This window comes from Larimichthys crocea, chromosome IX (assembly GCF_000972845.2).
Source record: "Larimichthys crocea isolate SSNF chromosome IX, L_crocea_2.0, whole genome shotgun sequence".
Classification (NCBI taxonomy): Eukaryota; Metazoa; Chordata; class Actinopteri; family Sciaenidae; genus Larimichthys; species Larimichthys crocea.
This window is the reverse complement of record NC_040019.1, coordinates 346,706-370,304: the sequence shown is the minus strand read 5'-3', so window position 1 is coordinate 370,304 and position 23,599 is coordinate 346,706. Positions and strand designations below refer to the sequence as shown.

General features: G+C 40.4%; 2 protein-coding genes across 3 annotated transcripts; one reads left to right on the top strand and one right to left on the bottom strand.

Annotated features, from left to right (window-relative positions):
• Nucleotides 1-1,452: 1,452 nt before the first annotated feature.
• Nucleotides 1,453-12,991, top strand: zgc:56235 (Voltage-dependent anion-selective channel protein 2-like). Of its 2 annotated transcripts, XM_010750700.3 has the most exons (10): nucleotides 1,453-1,588; nucleotides 4,483-4,553; nucleotides 5,786-5,835; nucleotides 6,172-6,174; nucleotides 8,624-8,776; nucleotides 8,874-8,926; nucleotides 9,852-10,073; nucleotides 10,585-10,735; nucleotides 10,827-10,884; nucleotides 12,512-12,991. In XM_010750700.3, the coding sequence occupies exons 2-10, from the start codon at nucleotides 4,487-4,489 to the stop codon at nucleotides 12,601-12,603; spliced, it is 849 nt and encodes a 282-aa protein (XP_010749002.1). In that variant the 5' UTR covers nucleotides 1,453-1,588; nucleotides 4,483-4,486; the 3' UTR covers nucleotides 12,604-12,991. The 2 variants fall into 2 exon arrangements, with proteins under 2 accessions (XP_010749002.1, XP_010749003.1); XM_010750701.3 differs by lacking the exon at nucleotides 6,172-6,174 and having other exon boundaries at nucleotides 1,454-1,588.
• Nucleotides 12,992-13,600: 609 nt separating this feature from the next.
• tor4aa (torsin family 4, member Aa) lies at nucleotides 13,601-22,072 on the bottom strand. Its single transcript, XM_010750708.3, has 3 exons — nucleotides 21,774-22,072; nucleotides 18,859-19,359; nucleotides 13,601-16,614 (listed from the first exon to the last, which is right to left on the bottom strand). Exons 2-3 carry the CDS (start codon nucleotides 19,357-19,359, stop codon nucleotides 15,757-15,759), a joined length of 1,359 nt encoding a protein of 452 aa, XP_010749010.2. The 5' UTR covers nucleotides 21,774-22,072; the 3' UTR covers nucleotides 13,601-15,756.
• Between the last annotated feature and the right edge of the window lie 1,527 nt (nucleotides 22,073-23,599).

Genomic DNA, 23,599 nt, shown 5'->3' with positions numbered 1-23,599 from the left:
GATAAGGTGACATGACATTATTTTTTGTATAAAAAGTTCAAATGAGGAATTATGTAATCTAAAATGCACTAATTTGAAACATTTTTCAGAACAGAAATCTTAATATTTGATAGAAAGGCAGGATAAAAATTCTAGTTTCATTTTGTTGTTGTTGTCTTTTCACAGGTTTGTATGATTTTATCAGAAAATACCATAAAAGTAATAAAATATTTGCAGTTTTTAGGAATAAAATGTCATAAATTAGGCTATTAATAATAACTAAACAAAGAAAGGAATCAAACTGAATCAAACAAACAAAACTGTAAATTTATGGAAAACTACTACTATTATTTTTAATTACGTACAAATGTATTTGAAAGGATCTGTAATTAAATATGTATCTGTTTGTAATAATTCAGGGACAATTTTGGAAATAATAATAATAATGATAGTACAATAACAACGTGTTGTAGTGTGGTAGTAATGTGAAAACAACAGGTAATCACTTGGCATTAACAGTGGGTATATATTTAATTTAATTAAAAAATGGTAACATGGTGACATTATTGGGAAAATAACAAAATATGAATTATAATTAATTAATTACTATTAATTGGTTTGGTTAACTTTAAATGCAGAACATAATTTGAGTATTTTTATGATATAAAAGATGTAAATACTTAAAGTGAAGACATCTCACAGAGAGATTCTCTTACTGGGATTTGCTGGCTCACATCCACTAAAGTGTGCTTATCTTAGATTGTTGAAGGCGGTTTCTTTTTAAAGTCATCTCAGGAGATAAGAGCGCTCCGTATCTGTTTGTCAGAACAGATGTTTAGTACTTATCAGCACTAATATTCAAATATCCCGGGGCAGCCGTCTATCTACGGCAAAACAGATGTTAGTCACAGCAGAAGTAAACTGTACTGTGCCAGCAAACAAAGAAAAGTCCAACAGAGACATGACAGCAACACATATATGCCATATGTGAACTTCAAAAACTTGTAATACATAAAATAATTTTCTTAATGGGAGTTATCAATGCATACCTTATTTATTCTATATTTATTCATGTAAAATACCAAATAAATAATGTAAATAAATGTAAATTAAAGTAAAACATCATAATTAAATTTGATTTAATTTAATTTAATATGATTTAATTTAATTTAATATAATAGAATATAATATAATATAATATAAATATATGCATGTATATAATATAATATAAATAATATAATGTAATGTAATGTAATGTAATGTAATGTAAGTAATGTAATATAAATAATGTAATATTATATAATAAATATAATATATATCAGAGTGAATGTAATGTAATGTACTGATAATATAATATAATATAAATACTAATAAGTAAGGTAAGGTAGTGTAAATATAATATAATATAATATATGTATAAAATCAATTCAAGGCTTTTATTTTTTAAAGCCCCTCACTTCCTGCCGTGACACCGCGCATGCTCCGTGTGTCTCCTTCATTGTGCCCCTGTTGAGCTAAGCTAGCTGTCAGTGCAGCATCACGTCAGGGACGAAACGAAAGAACCGACAAAGAACCGACAAAGAACCGACAAAGAACCGACGTCACACCGGTAAGAACGGCACGCAAACACTCAAACAACGCTGGGTAAACGTGAATATAACGTTAAATAATGTAACAATCTGATGATAATTAACGTAACGGTTCCCGCCGCTTTGATAAGGTTAGCCTCGCAGCTAGCGGGATTTAGCTCGCGGTGTGTGTGTGTGTGTGTGTGTGTGTGTGTGTGTGTGTGTGTGTGTGTGTGTGTGTGTGTGTAACGATGCTCAGCCTTGTAACGCACAGTTTAATCCCTGCGTGATAGAGCAGCCATTATAAACTGCGAGTTTAGTTTAGCATTTAGCTGCTAACTAGCCACACACACACACCCTACCTACACACCCCTCCACAGCTGTGAAGGGGTGTGTAGGTGGGGTGTGTGTGCATGTGTGTGCATGTGTGTGTATATGTGTAGGGGTTACAGTGCGTTTCTTAGGGGGTTACATTGTGTTTCTTAGGGGGTTACATTGTGTTTCTTAGGGGGTTACATTGTGTTTTTTAAGGGGTTACAATGTGTTTTTAGGGGGTTACATTGTGTTTTTTTAGGTGGTTACATTGTGTTTTTTAGGTGGTTACATTGTGTTTTTTAGGGGGTTACATTGTGTTTTTTAGGGGGTTACGATGCGTTTTTTTAGGTGGTTACATTGTGTTTTTTAGGTGGTTACATTGTGTTTTTTAGGGGGTTACATTGTGTTTTTTAGGGGGTTACGATGTGTTTTTTTTAGGTGGTTACATTGTGTTTTTTAGGGGGTTACAATGTGTTTTTTTTAGGGGGTTACATTGTGTTTTTTAGTGGGTTACAATGTGTTTTTTAGGGGGTTACGATGCGTTTTTTTAGGGGGTTACATTGTGTTTCTTAGGGGGTTACGATGTGTTTCTTAGGGGGTTACGATGTGTTTCTTAGGGGGTTACATTGTGTTTTTTAGGGGGTTACAATATGTTTTTTAGGGGGTTACAATATGTTTTTTAGGGGGTTACATTGTGTTTCTTAGGGGGTTACGATGTTTTTTAGGGGGTTACATTGTGTTTCTTAGGGGGTTACGATGTGTTTTTTAGGTGGTTACGATGTGTTTTTTTAGGGGGTTACAGTGCGTTTTTTAGGTGGTTACATTGTGTTTTTTAGGGGGTTACATTGTGTTTTTTAGGTGGTTACATTGTGTTTTTTAGGGGGTTACGATGCGTTTTTTTAGGGGGTTACATTGTGTTTCTTAGGGGGTTACATTGTGTTTTTTAGGGGTTTACAATGTGTTTCTTAGGGGGTTACATTGTGTTTTTTAGGTGGTTACATTGTGTTTTTTAGGGGGTTACATTGTGTTTTTTAGGTGGTTACATTGTGTTTTTTAGGGGTTTACGATGCGTTTTTTAGGGGGTTACATTGTGTTCTTTTAGGTGGTTACATTGTGTTTTTTAGGTGGTTACATTGTGTTTTTTAGGTGGTTACAATGTGTTTTTTAGGGGGTTACATTGTGTTTTTTAGGGGGTTACATTGTGTTTTTTAGGGGGTTATGATGCGTTTTTTAGGGGGTTACATTATGTTTTCTAGGGGGTTACGATGCGTTTTTTAGGGGGTTACGATGCGTTTTTTAGGGGGTTACGATGTGTTTTTTAGGTGGTTACATTATGTTTTTTAGGTGGTTTCAATGCGTTTTTTAGGGGTTTACATTGTGTTTTTTCGGGGGGTTACAATGTGTGTATCATTGCTAGTTAGCTACTCTACTCTAGCTGTCAACCCCCCCTACACACACGCACACACACACACACACACACACACACACACACCTCCTCTGCTGGCCCATCTGCTGTCCTTTGTCCCAAATAATAAAAGACATTGTTCATGCAGAGATCTCTCACATCTCCTACACTTGATCGTGTGCATCATCATCATCATCAGGATGAGGATGAAGGCCTCCCTCTACAACCTTGAGAGCTGCACAGCTTCACATGTTCCCTGCTGCTGCCTCTAAAAAGGGAACAGCTTGTTCCCTTTCTGCTGCTGGAGCTCACCGGCAGGCTCGACTCGGCTCGGCCGGTTTAATTATAATAACAAGACAGTCCCTGCTTTGTTTGAGCGGACTGACTTCTGCTGCTGCTGCTGCTGTCTGCTTTCCTTCATTCACGGGTGGTGCACCATCAGATGTGACGTAGGGATGTAACGATACACTCAACTCACGACTCGATATGGTTCACTTTTTTTTGTTCACGATACGATTTTCTTATTTTTTTTTTTATCAAAATGAGCTACAGACATATTATGACCAAATAAAATTATCTTTTTATTTGTAGGAAAAAAAATCTTAGTTGCTTTCCTCAGAAACTCTCAAACAGTTTGTGTTCTCTTATAAAAAAAATTGCAACTTACATGTTGTACGATTGTATTTGTGTATATAGGGAATCCAAAATGATTTCAAACTGCGCGGTGCGTCCTCTGTTTTCTACCGTCGCCATGTCTTCCCTCGCTCTGCGCTCCGTACCTACGTAGTGACGTAAGTCACGTGACTTGACGTCTGACATTGAACAAATGAGTCACCAACCAGTGATTTTTTTTTTTTTTAGATAACGTAAGAAAAAGAACACATCCCACTTCTCTCGCATTCGCGAAGAAAAACCGATTTTTAATCGTGTCATGATGCATCGTTACATCCCTAGACTCTGACTCTCGCTCCTTTTTAAAATCATTAAAACAACCTGTGCACAAACAGGTGGTTTGATTTATGTCGTCACACAAAAACAAGCACCAGCGATGAAACTCAGCGATCTGTATCAGGTTATCACCCTGTTAAAGCCCCAACGTGTTGCCTGTTGCAGAAACGTGTTGCCTGTTGCAGAAACGTGTTGCCTGTTGCAGAAACGTGTTGCATGTTGCTCTCTGAGCCGTTGGTTGACGTTGCTGACTTCTGTCTCCTCCAGCACAATGGCTGTCCCTCCTTCATACTCAGACCTGGGCAAGGCTGCCAAGGATATATTCAGCAAAGGCTACGGTGAGTACTGTCTAAGCCCAAAGAGTCAATTATTAACTGTTAACAGAGTCGGACTGAAACTCTCTAATATTATCTTTGTATGTTTGAGTTCAGTGTGTGCAATATGGATACAGTTCTTTATCACAGTTTATGAAATGTTCCATTGAAATATCTGTCTGTATTGTTAATTAATAAATCATAAATTGTGCGATCATTAATGGGCAGGAATGTGTGTTTCAAACCCAGTCCAATAAGTCATGGTACTTTTATTAATAATTAATTATTGCCATGAATCTGTTGAGCTGAGTAACTGCAGATTCACACCGGGAACGTGGTCGTGTCAGACTTTGTTAACTTGCTCAGATTTGCTCCGATTTTTCTGGTTCATGTGCTTCTAAATATGTAAGTATGCTACAATTTGTACAGTTGTGTTTTATTTTGAAATCCGAGCAGAGTGTCTACGCTGTTTCTGTGTCTGACTTCCTGTCAGCTCGAGCCGATCAGTGCAGATCGTAAAATATAAAACAGCCGAGCGGAGAGAGGCGCTGGTCGGGTTTGAAACATCGACTAGAACGACTGGATCCACCAGGAGACGTTAAAGAGAGAAAGCTACGGAGCTGCAATGATTAGTCAATAAATCGATCAACAGACAATAATCAGCAACTGTTTTGATAATGATGACCTCATTCCAGCTTCGAGGGTTTGATGCTTTTCTCTGATATTTCGATTTTCGAGTTGGTCCAAGACGTCACCTTAAAAAAAAAAAAAAAGGACATTTATCTAGACCACATGATGAATCTATAAATCGAGAAAGTGGTCGACAGATTAACGGATCGTCCATCACAGTGTTCACACGAAACACAGCTCACCTCCATTTAATGTTAACAGCCAAACCTGGAAAGAAAACGCAGGTATTGAACTACGAAACCTGAGAGTAATGTTGTGTAATAATTATAGTTTCAGCCTCGAGATTTTGTCTTCCAAGTTTACCCTTAAATATCAAAACATTAACCCACGTCCCTGCAGATAATTTGAATTGAAGGAATACTCTAAAGCTCGCTAGTTAACATGTCATACCTCTGATGTTTAATCCGTGCAAAGAGCGACATGTCGTGGTTTTTACAGGAGATTATGTGCTCGAGCTGAGCTAAGATGACTCCAGATTCATATTGAACGAACAGATTTTCTGATATTTCAGTGAGAACTTGTCGTTTAAATGTTTATTCGCGTCCGTCTTTCTTTTAATCCTCCAGGCTTTGGCGTCGTGAAGCTGGACCTAAAGACCAAATCACAGAGCGGAGTGGTGAGGATATTTATTCATTTTTATATATAACCTGTTGTCATTTCCCAGCCCGCTGCCTCCTCCCCCTGTAACACTTCATCCCACACACCTTTAAACTGTGACCTGTGACCCGGAGCTTGAAGGTTTGCAGGTCGGCGAGCGGTGCTGATGCTGATGCTGATGCAGATGCTGCTTGTCGGCTGAAGCTGCGCTCTGTCGCAGAGAAACACGACAAGCCTGTGTTTGTTTTTGTGGCCTGTCTGTCTCTCTGCCTGTCTCTCTCTCTCTCTCCTCTAACTCGCTGCTCTGTCTCCATGCTGCTGCCCTCTGTGCCGGACTGCTCGTGCTCTAATGTAGATGGTAAGATCGGAGTCGGAGCTTTAACGACCGCCATCGTGCCGTTATCATCCGCACATTTTGTTTGTGTCCTCACTCATGAACAGCATGAATATTAACGTGTTTTAACAGCTTGTTCTGTCACATCACTGCTAATCAGATCTAACCTTTTCTTTTTGTAGAGAATGTCTTTTATTATTTATTATTTGTCTTTTTTAAGTTCATCGTCCGTTAATCTGTCTGTTTTTGTTCCTAAAGTCCAAGGTGCTTTCTTTGAAAACTCAAATATTAAACTCTATATTTGATCAATAAGGTGACGTGTGTCACATTTAAATAGACTCCTGGCCCAGAGGACGATAAATTAAAGGTGTGTGTTCATGTAACGTGTAGGTGGACGGACGGTGAGAGTCGGTGTGTTTTTGAAGAGGAAAAACAGTTTTTGTTTTTGACAAAATGCTCTAAAACTGTGAACTTACCATAAAATTTAAGAATTCTAAACATAAACTGGATATAATTAACAGATCTCAATCAACCCAAGTGTGTTTTTCTTCATTATGTCCTGTTAAAAAAACAAAACAAACTAACATATTGTTGCGTATCAGGCAGGTTTCAGATATCTGGACATTTTGCAGGAGGAAAACTTTGAAATGACAGATGAGAAATATCATTCAGTTATTTATTTATTTATAAGGACAATGTTTTACTGTCTGAGAATCAAACAAGAGACACGTATGACTCACTGCAGTCTTTGATTTAACGCAGGTATAGATCGTGTTTGGCCAATAAAAGGCTAAATTAATGTTGACAGATGTTTACTGATCTCACCGAATTTTGGTCACAGAGTGACAGAAATAATAACAATAATAATAATGTGTTTTTTTCACCTCGAATACTTCCGTTAGTACATTTCTATGTAGTGCACTGTGTACTTCCTGGTGTAACGTGCTAATTTCAGCAGCGTAGTGTCGTCCCAGTTCGAGCACGGCTGGACAGAAATGACTTTTACGACTTTGTGAACTGGTGCCAAAATATAAACAAAACATATGTACAGCTTTTATTTATATATTGAAGTATTCACTGCAAACACAGCAGCTTCCTGTCACGAGCTGGCGAGTCAGATTTTTGACCGTTTCTCACAGTACGCCGTATTTTACCGTAATACCACAGTGTGAACGCAGTTATGTACTCTGATATAGCGTGAGCATGGAAACACGTGAGTCTTTGAGGAGACCTTCAAATCTTTCCACATCATAATTCATTCCTCTTCGTTCCTCTCTAATCTGACGGCGCTGACGTTTCTTTCATCGGCGTCTCATTAAGTTGGATTTCGATGTCGATTCGTTGAGCTTCAGGTCGGACCGTCGACTCTTTGCTGCCACATTTCCCGTCTGGTTTTTTAAACTTTTCACCTCTGTAGATGTGTCGTGGTGTGACAGACGTCTGCGTCCAAACCTCGTTAATCATCAGTTTCCAGTTAACACTCTTCTTAAAGAGAAAGATGACGAGCAGCGCCCTGCACCGTCCACAAACTGGAGACCTAAAGTGTCCTCAACACTCATTCACTGCTCCACGTCTCATAGACGACCAACAGTTTACTCAGAAGCAAGCAGAATATGAAGAAGTGCTTTCTTTGTAACATTGTGGAACTTTATAGAACGTAAATTTACACACTCGTGTAAAATGTTGGACGGTGCGAGAGGATAGGAATAAATAAAAACTGCTTGTCGGCGTCTACACAAAGCTGAAAGGTCAGTCAGCAACCGAACATGCTAAAGCATTGAAGATCTCGTCTCAGAATCCACAGCGTTTTTACTCGGTCTTCAAGACCAGACCTGTAGGGAAATCACTAAACCGAAGGGTGGGGAACATGAGAGACAGAAGAAGGAGCTGAGGAGATGTCAGTCAAATCTTCTGTAATAAAATTTGACTACTTAAACTTTAATTCGGCGTCCAAAAAAGAAAACACATCAGTCTGTAAATCCTGCAACAGACTGCTGACTGAGACAGCCGGAAAAATGCCTCGTCCAAGGAGACTTGGCCGATATCAGCTATCTAAAGAAGTTCTATACTGTCTTGGTCTTGACTACAACGCTGTGCTGAAGTGCACAGTTTAAATACTTCCACTAGATATTCAGACAACTTACAGGTGGAAAAACATTTGAACAGTTTGAACAGGTACTTTTATATTTTCTTGTTTTTTAACCGTGCACTCTGTTGGTGTCTTATAATAATTCAAATCATTAAATGTGTCGGTGTGTTGTTCTGTTTGTTTTCTGTCCTTCACGTGTTGCTGGTGTCTTGCATGGATTCATGTTCGGGGTTGTCTCACAGTCGTCTCGGTGTTTTACGCCTCTGATGGTTTATTTTGGCACTTTCTCCCCTCCTGGTTTTTTCTCTCTGGATCTTCTCTGATAAACGTCAGTCCGTCGCGTGTGATTAACTCTGTCGTACTGACGCTTCGTCTCCCCGTCAGGAGTTCAACACATCCGGCTCCAGTAACACAGACACAGGGAAAGCTGCAGGGAGCCTGGAGACCAAATACAAGATGAAGGAGCTGGGCCTGAGCTTCAACCAGAAGTGGAACACGGATAACACGCTGGCCACTGAAGTCACTGTGGAGGATCAGGTCTGTGACGTTAACATGTTCACGCTCACGTTTCACAACTGATAAAATGACATTGTTAAAGTCTGAATGTTGACACACGGTTTCACTTCACCTGCAGTTGACTCAAGGACTGAAGGTCGCCTTGGACGCGTCTTTTGTACCGAACACGGGGTGAGTCTGCTTCTCATTGTGTGGATCAGTGATACCATTCCTTTACGGGATTAATGAATGAAACATTATGTAATACGTTTAAACTGTAGGTCAGGCCTGATAGTGACGGGAACACTGAAGTCAGAGCACTAGTTTCTCGTAGCCGCGTCCGTAATTAGCTGCTATTTTCACACCTCGATACACGACCTGACTCACTTCTCCTTTAAATCACATTTACTTTATCACTTATGACTTCTTCCCTCTTACACTCATTTCTTTGACCTCATTTGAAAACCCAAATATGACTCAACAATTAACAGGTTTGTTGGGGACGGATGAATCCACATTTGGCGCTCTAGTTGAGTATTAGTGGCAGCAGGTTGATGCATTTGGGTTTGAGTCAACGTAAACTAACTTTTCAACAACAATAGAGCTCTACGGCACAGAAAGAAGATATTTCAGGCTCTAATATTCGAGTATTAAACATTTTAATTAAGAAATATTACATGAGAGAGTGTGGCTTTAACGTCATTATGTGTGGTCAGGTCTGTAAGTGCCAATAATGGCGTTAAAGCCACACCCTCTCATGTAATATTGTGATTATACAACAATTACCAACTTAAATTAAACAAATGATCAAAAGATTTTAATTTTTTGGGGCTCTCAAAATAAAAATTGAACACCTAACACCTGGCAATCAATCAGCCTCACTCACCTGTGTAAACGAGGCGCTCACCTGTGTAAACGAGGCGCTCTAAGAGCTCCTTAAAATCCAGAATATTCATTAAAGAAATTCAGGTGTGTTACTTCAGTAAGTGTACTTAATATTTGTTCACGTGTTAAATGTTTTCAGGATGTGATGTGGTGGAGATGGCGGAGTGATATTGAGTCAGGTGTGCTGTCGTGCTGGGTTGTATAACGGTAAACACGTCTTGTTTTTCTTCAGTAAGAAGAGCGGTAAGCTGAAGACCGGCTACAAGCGTGACTACATGAACCTGGGCTGTGACGTTGACTTCGAGGGTCCCATCATCCACGCTGCTGCTGTGCTGGGCTACGAGGGCTGGCTGGCTGGCTACCAGATGGCCTTCGACACGGCCAAGTCCAAACTGGCCCAGAACAATTTCGCCCTCGGATACCGGGCCGGAGACTTCCAGCTGCACACCAACGTGTGAGTTAGTCCTCTGTGGATCATCAGGGACATTTTTAAAGACTTATTTCAAAGTTTAAGACATGTTAACCAGGCAAACTCTGATGATATCTCAGCGTCTCCGGCATTGATTTTCAATTCCTCCTTCTACTTCTCCTTTTTTTTTTCTTCTCCTCCCCCTATTCCTTCATCTTCCCTTCCTCCTGTTTGTTTATTTATTTACCTTGTTAGTTTCCAACTTTATGAAAATGTTCGTGCAATCAAAATCATTTTTTAATGTTCTTTTGTAAAAACAAAACAATGATTAGTATCAATAAACCAAAGACAACAATAATAATTATTTATTGACGGTTTATCAGACGCAGACAGACTAGAAACAGCTGTCAGACACAAAGACTCGCGTCAGACACAAAGACTCGTGTCAGACACAAAGACTCACATCAGACACAAAGACTCACATCAGACATCAGCCTCACTGCTCCTGATTGTTTAAAGGAAAGTCTTAAAAATGTAATTTTCTCTCCTCTCTCAGTAACGACGGGACAGAGTTCGGCGGCTCCATCTATCAGAAAGTGAACGACGAGCTGGAGACGGCGGTCACTCTGGCCTGGACCGCTGGCAGCAACAACACTCGTTTCGGCATCGCTGCCAAATATAAGCTGGATAAAGACGCCTCTCTGTCTGTGAGTGATCCAACTCTTTGTGGTTGAGTCAAATTTAAGTCAGCAGGTCTGCTGGTTGGCTGTTTTGTCTCATCGTGTTTCTGCCCCACAGGCCAAAGTGAACAATGCCAGTCTGATCGGAGTAGGCTACACCCAGAGCCTTCGGCCAGGTAGGTACCTAATCACAGTCAGTGTAGATCAACATGATTCACGATGTTGCAACAGTTTTTCTTCTTCTCACGAATTCATAATGACAGCATCACTATCAATCTGTCCTATCCTTAATTATATCTGCCCTCAAACAGCATCAGCACGACTGAACACATTCTCATTCAACATATTCAGCACTAATCATCATCAAAACATCTGATTTATTTTATTTTCAGTCTGACGTGTTCAGTCTTTTTGAAATGAGTCCTGAAGTTTGCACTGACTCACGTCTTATTTCTAGGCACACGGGTGAAGATTGTCCTCTGATAGAACGTTTCTGAAAAAAGAAAGAAAGGAAACCCTGAAGACCAACTAATTTATTTTTATTTTTTAGAATTTGGAGCCCCTGTTATCTTCATCATGATCTGTGCAGAATGCCTATATGTTTAGAAAGAAAGCGTTAAACGCAGAGTTGGTCATTTTCCCGGTTTATGTGCTTCTAAATATGCTCCTACATGTGTAAAAATGCTGCAAAAAGTCAGAAATTTGAGATACAGTCAGAATTTTAAGGGGGAAAAAAATCTGAATTCTGGAAAAAAAGTAGGATTTTCGAGGGAAAAAGTCAGAAATTTTAGTTTTAAAATCAGAATTCTGAGTTTGAGTCAGAAGTTTTTTTAAAAAGTCAGAAATTTAAAGAATAGTCAAATTTTGAGAAAAAAAGTCAGAAGTTTGAGGGAAAAGTAGAATTTCGAGGAGAAAGTCAAATTGAGAAAAAAGACACATTTTGAGAAAAAAAATTTAATTCTGAAAAAAGTCATAAATTTAAGAAACAGATTTTTTTTTAGAAAAACATTTTTTTTTTTTGAAAAGTCAGAATTTTAGGGGGAAAAGTCAGAAATTTGAGAAACAAAGTCAGAATTGGGGAAAAAGTTAAATTTTTAATATTTTGAGGACTTTTTTTTTTTAGGAAATGACAGAATTGAGAAAAAGTCTGAAAATTCTCAGTCAGAAATTTTGACGGTAAAAGTCAGAAATTTTAGTTTTAAAATCAGAATTTTGAGTTTGAGTCAGAAGTTTTTTTTAAAAGTCAGAAATTTAAAGAATAGTCAAATTTTGAGAAAAAAAAGTCAGAAGTTTGAGGGAAAAGTAGAATTTCGAGGAGAAAGTCAAATTGAGAAAAAAAGTTAATTCTGAAAAAAGTCAGAAATTTAAGAAACAGATTTTTAAAAAAAATTCAGAAAACATTTTTTTTTTTTAGGAAAAGTCAGAATTTTAGGGGGAAAAGTCTGAAAATTCTGAGTCAGAAATTTTGACGGAAAAAGTCAGGTCTGAAAATTCTGAGTCAGAAATTTTGACGGAAAAAGTCAGAAATTTCAGAATTCTAAGTTTAAGAGTCAGAATTTTTCTTTTTTAAGGCAGAAATTTAAGGAATAGTCAGATTTTGAGAAAGAAATTGAAATTCTGAGATAAAGTCAGAAATTTTTGTTTTGCACGGGGTGTTTTAATTTTGAAAATCCAGCGGATTCTCTATGCTTTTTGTGTGTCTGACTTCCTGTCAGCTCAAGGAAACATTGACTAGAGTGGCCGCGTGTCGTGCACGCCGCGCCCGTTGGAATCTGGCGGTAACTCTGTTTCGTGTCTCCGCAGGTGTGAAGGTCACCCTCTCCGCCCTGATCGACGGGAAGAACTTCAACGCCGGCGGACACAAAGTCGGCATGGGCTTCGAGCTGGAGGCATAAAAAAAAGGGGGAAGAACTCAAACCCACCAACAAAGAAGAAGAAAAAGCCCTGAACCACATCACCACACACTCCTCTGCCCTCCCTTCCCCTCCTCACACACACACACACACACTCCTCATGTAGCCTCACTCTGAACTCGCCCTCCTCCTCGTTCACACATTTCATGAGCAGTTCTGACAGTAACAGTCGAGTCTCGGGTCGTGAGGTCGTGTGTTGGAACTGACAGCTGTGGATCTTTCTCATGGTTACTGAAGTGACACTATTTATTTTCCCTGTAGGTTTTGGATGAAGTAGTCGTTGGTGTACACGTGTAGCTCTTCTGTATTCAGCATGTGAGAATGAGAGTCATGGATGCAGAGCTGAAGGATTGGTTTAAAAAAAAAAAAAGGTGCTGTCGCTTTTTTTTTGTTTTTGTTGGTTTGAATACGTCTGTGGACGATTCACTCCGATAAATGTTTTGATACGACACGTTTTATGAACATATGACTGAATTATCAAAGGTGGTCGAGAGTTTAAAGGCTCCTGCATGAAGGACTAAATTTAAGGATTTAAAAAAGAAAGATCTTTAGCGCTTCGGTAGGTGAAATCAATGTTTGTGGAATCTTCTGGTAGCTTACGTAGTTAGTTCGCATTTCTACAATATTGTTTTCATCTATCCGCCTCGAACAAAGCGAGAACACTTCCCACACGCGCACGCCGCCTCGTAGATTTATCTCTTAACTCGCCGGCCAGCTGTTTCCTTGTGTTGCTCGGGGACTGCGCTTGTTGCTGTCGGTGCTCTCTTCTCTCTCTCAGAACAACCTCCACTCCTCAGATCTGTACATAAAATGTGATTAGAAACATCCGATAGGATTACGTAAGAGGTCGTGACTATCCTGTTGTTGTTTTTATGAAGCTCATTTTTCTTTGTCACTTAGACACAGTACCTCATTTTTTTTCCAAATGTCAATTAAGGGAATTCTAATAATAATAAAAAAAAAGATTTAAAACAATGTCTGAACAGTGTTTTTATTCTTTTTATATAAATAGATGAGTCTGCAGCAAACTCTGCTGAAATATTTTAGGTCGATCTGATAAATTTGAGTCCAATATCAACTCCTCTGCATCTTCAGCTGCCAAATACTTGACCACATGGAGGCTTCATTAATACTTCACTCCGTTAGAAACCTTCATTGCACCCCACATCTATCTCTCACTGTCGATATTGAGGTCTCATTTTAAGACAACAAAAACACAACAATTCTTATTTTTAGCTGACTGAACACTGAATTAAAACATACTTATAAATATTGGATTCAATTCCTGCTAATAAATACTCCTAAATCTTTCACACTGGACCTTTAAAGGTGAGTTAAGTTGTGGCCCGAGTTTGATTACAGCTGTTTTAAAGGTCCAGTGTGTAAGATTTAAGGCAGAATGTGGCACAGATGGAATATAATATTCATGAGCATGTTTTCATTCATCTATAGAATAAGAAATATGGAGCTTTTGTTACCTTAGAATGAGCTTTTAGAGGCAGCGGGAGCTCATCGGTTTTCATTTAACGCTGCAAGAAAACAAACAAGTATTTATAAAAAAATTACAAACTTTGTTTAAACATTGTGTCTTTAATTCCAAGTTTATATTAGATAATATAAACTGAATACAAGGACATTAACATACGATTCATTAAATCTCATCAGGCCAGTAAAAATGTAACTCAGTGCTAGTGCAAGTCTGTTGATTTGAAGTTCATTTCCTCAGGTGTCAACATGCAAAAATCATTAAAAAGAAATCATTAATAAATAACCAGGAACGTACTAAACAAAGATAAGGAAGATTGCAAGATTCATCCTATAATATTTAACTAAATCCACAGGTTTACACATTAGAAATATCTATAGAGTCTAGAATAAAAACCGTGCTGCATTTGACATCTCTGACATTATAAATATCTGACCTTACCTTACAAAACAAATCAGTATCAGTCTCAATTAATCGCAGATTGAGCTGCCTCATTAAAGCAGGTGTGAAGTGGTTAAATGGTCATTTCACCCAAATCATGATAATCCACAAACTGTTCATTTGAACATGGGGACTTATGGAGACTGACTCACTTCTGGAGCCAGCCTCAAGTGGATGACAAGAGGAACTGCAGTTTTTTGGGGGTTTTACTTCACAGACACGGATGTTACCACTTCATGCAAACATGCTTAAAATGATAATGCTAACATGTTTGCCATGTTTGATACATGTGCAATAATGGTAGCTAATTAGCACAAAACACAATGTACAGTTGAGGTTGATGGGAGTGTGATTGTTAATCCTCAGAGGAACACGAATGCTTGAACCAAATGTCGTGACAATCTATCCAAAAGCAAAAATGTAAAATCCATCAGAGCACGATCACAGTCAGTTGCATTTGACATGCGGCTGTCGCTTAAAAAAAAAAGAAAAAAAAAAGCATGGGACCAATCAGAGGATCACCCACAGAGGACCATGAATATTTGTAGCACATTTCATGACAGTCCAATTGTTACTGAGATATTAAGCTCAAAACCGAGGAAAGTCAGTTGAACTTCTTCGTGACACATTTGACATGCGGGTGGCACTAAATAGATCAAAGGATCATCCACTGAGGACCATGAATATTTATAGTAAATTTCATGACAGTCCATCCGATCGTTGTTGAGATTTAGCTCAAAACCAGAAATGTCAACGTCATGCTGGCATAAATTTGAAAAAAAAAAAAAAAACATAAATGTATGTACAAACTTTCAACTTTCTGGAGCAAAGTGGTTGAAACTGGCCAACAAAATGACAAAATAAACAAAATAAAAATCAGCGGTAGTGTCTCTTTCCAGACCTCGCTGTCAACCAGAGGATTTCTCTGTATGAGCGGATACCACTGGAGGTTTTTCTGAACCTTTAAGAACCGTTTGTGGACTCAAACTTCTTCACAAGCTTTTTTCGCCATTTCCTGCGACAGAGCCGAACGTCTTCAGCGTCCTTCGTCCGTGTGCAGACTTCTTCTCTTTTCTCCTTTCACAACTGCAGAACTGAGATGTGTCATTCAAGTTTCATAAGCCGCAGACCCACATGCACTTCTCACGCCCTGTTTCTTCATGGTTCCAAGAATGTGAAACATCCAAACGACATCCCTGCAGAGGATTTCACAGCAGATTGACTTTAGCCACTACTTGCTTGCAGCCTGTCTGAGAATATTCGTGCCCCCCTACCGTGGGGTAATATTCGATCTCCCCCGCGAGGCGCTCTATGTTGGTATGATCCGGGTAGAACCCCTCGCGAGTCATTTCGTCCAGGAAGCACTCCATCACGTGACCTTTCTCCAAAAGGCCCAGAGGCAAGATGTCGGCCTCTGTCCACAATATGTGAAGCTTCTCCAGAGTGTTGCGTAATATCGGAGTCAGCTCTTTTACGAGGTTACTATGACGACCGGATGCCGACATCCCCATGGAAATACTCGAGGAGTTGTGTAGCATATGCTTGGTGATGTGTGCATGACCCAGATTGCTGAGGAACAAGTAGATGGCGTTCAGGTATTCGTTGGACTGTTTCGAGGCGACGAGCTGCGACAGCACGTCCAGGATCTCGTCGTGCATGTGCTCGGCCTCGTCGAAGATGAAGAGCGGGATCTTCTCCTCCTCCTCGGCTCGTTCGACCATCTCCGAGATGATAGCGGAGAGGTCGCTGGCGCAGTGCAAGGCGTTTGCCTCCTGGGGGCAGTGATGGAGGACGTAGTACTGGAGCACCAGCGTCTCCCCAACCACGGAGCGGAAGTGTCCGGCCAAGAGGCGTCCCAGGTGGCTCTTGCCCACACCGCTGGGGCCGTGCAGGGACACCACCAGGGGCTTGTTGTGGACGTAGGTGGAAAGGTAGTCCTTCAGATGGGACAGCAGACCCTCCACCGCTCCCTGCTGCCCAAACACCTCTCTCCTCAGTGTCTTCTCCAGCCCCTCCAGGTCGTACCTGAGGACGTGGTCGTCTAGGTTCTCTATGGCGTTATACACCTGGGAAGAAAGAAGTGACAGATAAGCTACTATGCAAGAAATCACCACACGTAACTGTTAAAGGGTTAGTTTGAATTTGAGATTAAAGTGACACTGTTGTAGCACTCAAGACTTCTCAAGACCACTGTTTGAAGGTCTCGTCTTGGAAAAAACTGGATTTGTATTCGGTCTTGTCTCGGTCTGGGACAAAGAAGATTTTATTTTAAGACCGGTCAAGACCAAAGCTGCAGGAGATTTTAAGAAGTGACAGAAAAAGCAGCTGAGAAACAGTTCAAAAAGTTCAGGTCGAGGTTACAAACCACGAGCCAAGCTAAGTGTACGCTATATTTAAAATATTTTCAGAGCTTTACCTCACTGTCAGACTGAAACCTTGTACCTCTTTCTCCAAAGCCACCAAACTCCCTTCAGTAAAATCATTTTACCTCTCAGAACACGGGAGTTATTGTTGGTCCAATGCTGTTTGGATCTGCATTAACATGTTCAAACACCAAAACAACAAACAAAACCGACCAAGGCAGCGTAGAAACAGCAACTGCCGTGTTCGCCGTCGTCGACTTCTCCCGCTTTATCCGTTAACGGGTCACGGGGGCAGCAGCCGTCTCCCGGAGGGACGTGCCCGGAACATCTCACCAGGGAGACGTCCAGGAGGCATCCTCACGAGATGCCCGAGCCACCTCAGCTGGTTCCTCTCGATGCGGAGGAGCATCGGTTCTACTCTGAGCTCCTCGCGGATGGCCGAGCTTCTCACCCTATCTCTAAGGGAGAGCCCAGCCACCCAGCGAAGGAAGCTCATTTCGGCCACTTGTATTCGCGATCTCATTCTTTCTGTCACTACCCAAAGCTCGACTGTTGTGCGAGGTAATGTCGTCTGCCTTTCTAAAAGAGTTCCTGAAAAACATTTACTGAGAAGGCTGCGAGGTTTGGACCTCGCTCAGAGATTTGGGAATATTAGCTACATGTAAGCTACCTAAGTTGGCTGAATACTGTCTTGGTCTCGACCCCCTCAGTTGTCTCAGTCTTGATATACTCTGGTCTTGGTGACCCCACAATACGAGTTGTCAGTCAGTAGATCGTGGTTGGTGCACTCCCAGTTTAAAGCGGTTGCTCCGTTAGTTTGTGTGTGTTATTCTGTGACTTTGGTATTTGAACATGTTAGTGCACATCTTAATTAATGCAGATCGAAGCAGTGTCAGACCGACAACAACTCCCCCTGTACTCTGAGAGCTTAAATGAAGCGAAGTGAAGCTTCAGCTTCCTGTGTGAAAGAAAAAGCTGTGAAAATACTTTAAATATTGCGCTCACCTAGAATGACATTGATTGTTTAGTTGGCTAAAATACATTTTGTATTTTGCATTGTTTAACTTCCTTGCTGTTCCTCTTGCAGATTAAATATTAAAAAATCTGCTTAGAACAAATAAAATCCAATATAATCTACCAAAAGTCTAGAACTGAAAACATAACACGCAGCGCATTGTTATCTTTATCTCTCAGACATGCTCTGACACTGTAATGTAATCTGCTGCCATCTTTTCAAAGAAAATTTCCACTCGGCTGCAAACCCTAAACAGGAAATACACTCCGGCCCATTTAAACAACTGAAAGTGAAGAAGAAACAACAACTTGATGATGTGGGACGCCGGCCAGAACCTGAGGCCTGAGTGTGTTTTATGTGACATGACTGAACGTGTAAAGTCTATATTCACACACTGCACACAATGCATTACAGTGAAAGTGAAGTGCTTTTCTGGGTACATACTTATAGACTAATGCAAGCTGAAGAGTGAATGGGGAAACAGTGTGTCTCAATTCAGATACTTCTGTTCGTACACTGTGTCCTTTCTGTTGTCGTGAGTGGAATAATCTCAAGATGAGATGTTAGATCGATGGATTTTAGGGGCTGTTAAGTTTGTAAAAGGCTCATTGTAAAACACAAAATTCTTATTTTCCGGTGATTATATGGTAATGAAAACATAGTTATGAAGATTTTATTCCCTGTCTGTCAATATATCTGCTTAAATCTTACTACTGGACCTTTAACCGACAGGTTTGACCTTAATGTTGATCAACTTGAGTAAAACCTCAAGTGGATTTGGGCCCATGTTGACATCCAACCCAAGACCTCCTTCTAATTTTGCTGCAAAAGACTAATTCTTGTCCTTCCACAAGTATTTTTACATGAATTTAAAGTCCACTGAGGAGAAAAGGCTTCTCGGTCTTAGTAGAAGTTGGATTTGGTCGCTGTACCTGCATGAAGACGATGGCAAACAGCAGGTAGAGGCAGTACTTTGCCCGGCTCTGCTCCTGCTTTGGCGGCGCCCTGCACCCTCCACTGTTGGGAAACAGCACCCGTTTCCTCCTTTTCCTCTTCTTCCTCTGAGGGGCAGCTGCCGCCAGGGTGGAGTACGCAATTGGGGTGAGCCCATCGAAGGTGAAGATTTTGGGGCTGGTTCGTGGTGCAGCTCCTGTGGGGTTCCCTGCTCCGCCCAGGCCCAGGGCGAGCTCCTGCCGCCGCTTCTTCATGGCCTGGTACTTCTGCTTGATGCGAATGACGGCGCGCAGGGACGAGGAGAAGCTGGACAGGCTGGGAGCTGCTGACCGCTCACTGCTTCTGTCATTGTCTTCTTCTTGTTCACCTTCCACCTCTCCGTTCACCTCTCCGTTCACCTCTCCATCCATCTCCAGCTCTTCCTCCAGCTCTTCCTCTGTTTGAGAGGCGGAGGTGCTGCTGCTGTCTTGGTCACTCATCTGCAAAGAGAAAGACAGAGATGACTTTAAAGCAGCTATTCATTTATTTTATAGTGACAATGGATCTCATGACTGTTTACTTGTGACCGAGCTGCAACATCTGTGGTTGCACACGAGAACGTCTTTGCCAGACAAACCTACAGAGAATTACAACCCGACTTCCTCTCAGCTCTACAGAGCATGTTGGTATCTTTCAGCTCTTTGTTTTGGTTTTTATGTCTGAAACTTTTCGTTTCAGCGCTCGCAGTCATTAACTGATTTGATACCAAAACCAGAGCAACGACCGAGAGAGAACGTTGGACTTCCATCCATCGGGTGACACAAACACAGATCCAAATGATGATGTTCTTATAATGTGGCCAAAGATCTAAAATATTTCACCATTTCAGTTGGGTTGTACTCTAAGAAGTTCACCTGCCCCCTTTAATGAAACAGCTTCTACAAGTCAAAGTAAAGGTGTCCGTGTTTCTGCTGCCCCCATGTGGCCAATAAAAGGTTTACCGTCCCTTTTTGGAGATCCAAAAACCCCTCGAGGAAACATTTGACCATAGTGAATGAAGCCAAGTCACCTGTAACAGCGCCCACCTGTCAATCAAAGCATCCACGCTCTTAACCCTGCATAACTTTAAGCCTTAATATAATGTGAACAGGTGAGTTGTATATAAATTCACCCTCAGTACAGTTGTCATGAACGGGGAAATTAGCTACAGAGACCAAAACTGTTTTTTGTGCCAGGCTGTAAACATGTTTATTTCTGCTGTGAAGTTGGACATTTGGACATGGGGACTTATGGAGACTGACTCAGGTGTCAGGTGTCCAGCTTAATGACGTGTTAATAATAATATCAATGGCACTAACTCCACCTGTCAAAACAATACAATGTTTTCTATGGCTGGAGGGAGTTGTGTTACGTGACGTCACCTGGTTGTTGGCGCTAAAAATCTGAATATTTCAGCCTGACGTCCCTCAACTTTCTGATGATATATGACAATAATAAATAGACTAAATATGTTTACAATAACTTTACAAGCTTCGTCTTTATTCAGAGCGTCAGTGCAAAGATAAAAAGTTGTTTCCTCTCTATCATCTCTCAGCATCACAGCGAGGCCGCTGATCACCTTCACACAGCATCAGGGAGGTTTGTGCGTTCGTTGTACGGACGTCTGTTGAAATGATTTGCTGGGAAAGGCCGAGTGTCTCTGACAGTAAGTAAAGAGAAGAGCAGTGTGTGAAATAGTTGCAGGTGCTATTTCCTCGTTTGACGGCTAGAAGTGTGAAATACCACCAATACCTCGAGTCAGAGTTACAGCCCATGAAGATATCTTATCAGGGCGCAGATGTTTTATTCCGCTCGCTCACAGACCGGCTCGTTTTATTTGTTTGATTATCACATTTCTCAGATTTTATCAGTTACTTAAACTTGTTTTGCTACCTCAGACATTTCCACAAGTGCAGACCTCTAAAGTCCTCTTCAAACACGTCGCAGATAAAGTGAAAAACACTAAATGTTCCTGCAGAGAGAGAGAAGTTCAATCCCTTCAGGAACATTCGCTGGTTGTATAACACCTCCGCCTGTGGAAATACACACCAGCGAGCTTTCTGCACGTATCACACACTGACCGGAAGATTTGCAAACACGCCAAAGTGCTTTCAGGTCAACTTCTGGTTGCACACATGCGATTTTTGACTTGACTTAAACACTCATTAGTTCAAATAATTCACATTCTGCAGGTTAGTCTGCAGAAATATTCAAAATGTGAAGCAATGCTGCCTCATAACTTCATCCACCAAGTATGCAGTGTGGCTTTTTTTTTCCAGTCTTAGTGAAAAGGAGGAACTATCAGTTCCACCCAGACGTGCCATGTACAAATATAGTATTTGTGCCACTATTCATTAATTAATTTGTCTGTTGCTGGTGCAGCAGGAATCAGGAAGGAAGAACATTTATTATGATGAATAAGCGAGCACAGTGTTTGCATTGTGTATCTGAGATCAGATTTGGTTATTATACTTGGCACAGAGGCGCTTGATTCTTGTAAACCACATGAGAACAGGAGAATTCAGAAAGCAGTGAACCGGTGTGGGGGAGAGGAAATAAAGATATTTGAACTGCCTTCACACATGCAGGGACCTGAACGGATCAGCTGCATACCAGAGATTTTTTTAGGGGTCTTCAACTCTCTGATAAAGTTTGCTGTGCACAGAAAAATAACAGTCTTTCCAACAACATGCAGATTAACTGAGAACACACACACACAAATACAAGGTGTAGCTTTCTAAAAGCCTTTTTGTGTTGAGTTTCACACACACACACTTCACCCTGCAGGCTACAAGGAGTGGGATTAACCGGGTCAATGAAAGCTGAGAGGTGAAGTAAAAACATGCAAGGAAAAAAAAACAAGAAGTTTTCTTACCTTCAACACGGCTCGAGTGTTTCTAAAGAGAAGTAACTGTTCAGCGGGTTCGGTCCATAGTTTGAAGGAGAGGAGGAAGCCAGAGACCAACCGCACACAGACGAGCAGCTCGACTCAGGAAGAGCCCTCCTATCTGACTATCATACCTCCAGATCCTGTTCTCAGCCATCGCCTGGCTCCTCCTCTCTGATTCGCTCATTCTTCTGTCCAGTTTTTCCTGCGTTTCACACATTAGTCAGCAGCTTCCACCGTCCCTGTTAAAACAGCTCAAATCCACCTCAGTGCCTCAGTTTCAACCTTTTTTTTTAAACATCTGTGCAGGTGGAAAACTTAACTTTAGACACATGTATACTAACATGTATAAACAAGGGTGAGATCTGTTTTCTATCTTATTTTATTCAGAATCATGTTCAAATGTCCAACTTCACAGCAGAAACAAACATGTTTACAGCCTGACTGACTGACCCCTACAGCTGATTATATACACATATATAAATAATGTTTATAAAGTGTTCCTCTAATCTGTCATCTCAGTGTCTCAATTTCCAGAAGTCATACAGGAAACAAAACTTATCAAAAAGATGCTGATGCTGATTTAACTGCGTGAAACTGAATTTGAATTTCTCGTCAGCTCATATCGAGAAATTCAACACGATAGTACGAGTACACCATGAAACCTCAGCTCATACTATCATGGTGTACTTTTCTTGACGCAAGTAGTAACTTGAATAACTACAGTAAAGACATTTACTCAAGTACAACTTTAAAGTACTTCATTTTTCACATGTGCCACTTTGTACTCCGACATTTCACAGGCAAATATTGTATCCAGACAAACATTTAACTGACCGACAGTATAAATACTTCAAACTTGTTCATACTTTAATGGTAATCAGATAGCTGCATAATTTTACTTTTGATATTTTAAAGGACTTTTTCCTGCGATGGAGCTTTTTTTTTTGCGGCGTGGTTATTAATTGTTAACTGGTTCAAATCTTAACAGTAAAGAATAATAATTATAATTTAGCGTTCATCAAAAAGCTATAAAATTAATTGTGGTGTTCCTCAGGGTTCCATTTTAGGTCCTATTCTTTTTAATCTTTACACGCTGCCACTTGGAAACGTCGTTTGGTGACACAAAGGTCCGATGCTTTGCTGACGACACGCAGCTTTACGTTGATGACTCAGAGCTGATCGACGACCTTTTAGACATCAAGTTACGTATGTCAGAGAATATTTCTACAGCTCAATCAGGACAGAGTTTAATTGTGTGAAGCACTTTGTGATACATGCCAAGATTCGACACAACGGTGCAGAATTGAGGGGATGGCAAAAAATCATCAGGTCAAGCAGAAAAGAAAATTTATCTTCTACTATTTTTGACGATCAGTTTGTCGTTTTTCAAACAAAAAAATATCTTGGTTCTAGCTCAAATGTGAGAATTTGCTGACATGAAAACGAATTGTTATTCTGGATTTTGGACTGTTGTTTGTTTGAACAAAAGCAGAGATATGAATATCGTCTGCGGTATTGTTACATAGTTTAAAATGTTGTCATTGTTGTGTGGGTGTGCTGACTTTAAAGGTCTCTAAAGAGCTTTGGGATATAAATAGAAAACCAGGTGTGGAAAATATTTGCATGCTCATTTTCCTTTGACAAATTCAGCAGTGCAATGTCACTAAGTACGTCTACTTAGGCAGAAGTATTAGAGGTATTTGATGCTTCATCCTTAGTTACTAATTTCTTTGCACAGTCAGATTAATACAAAATATAAATCAACAAATAAATGATGCATTTTTATGGATTAAGTGCTGCAATGTTTAAGT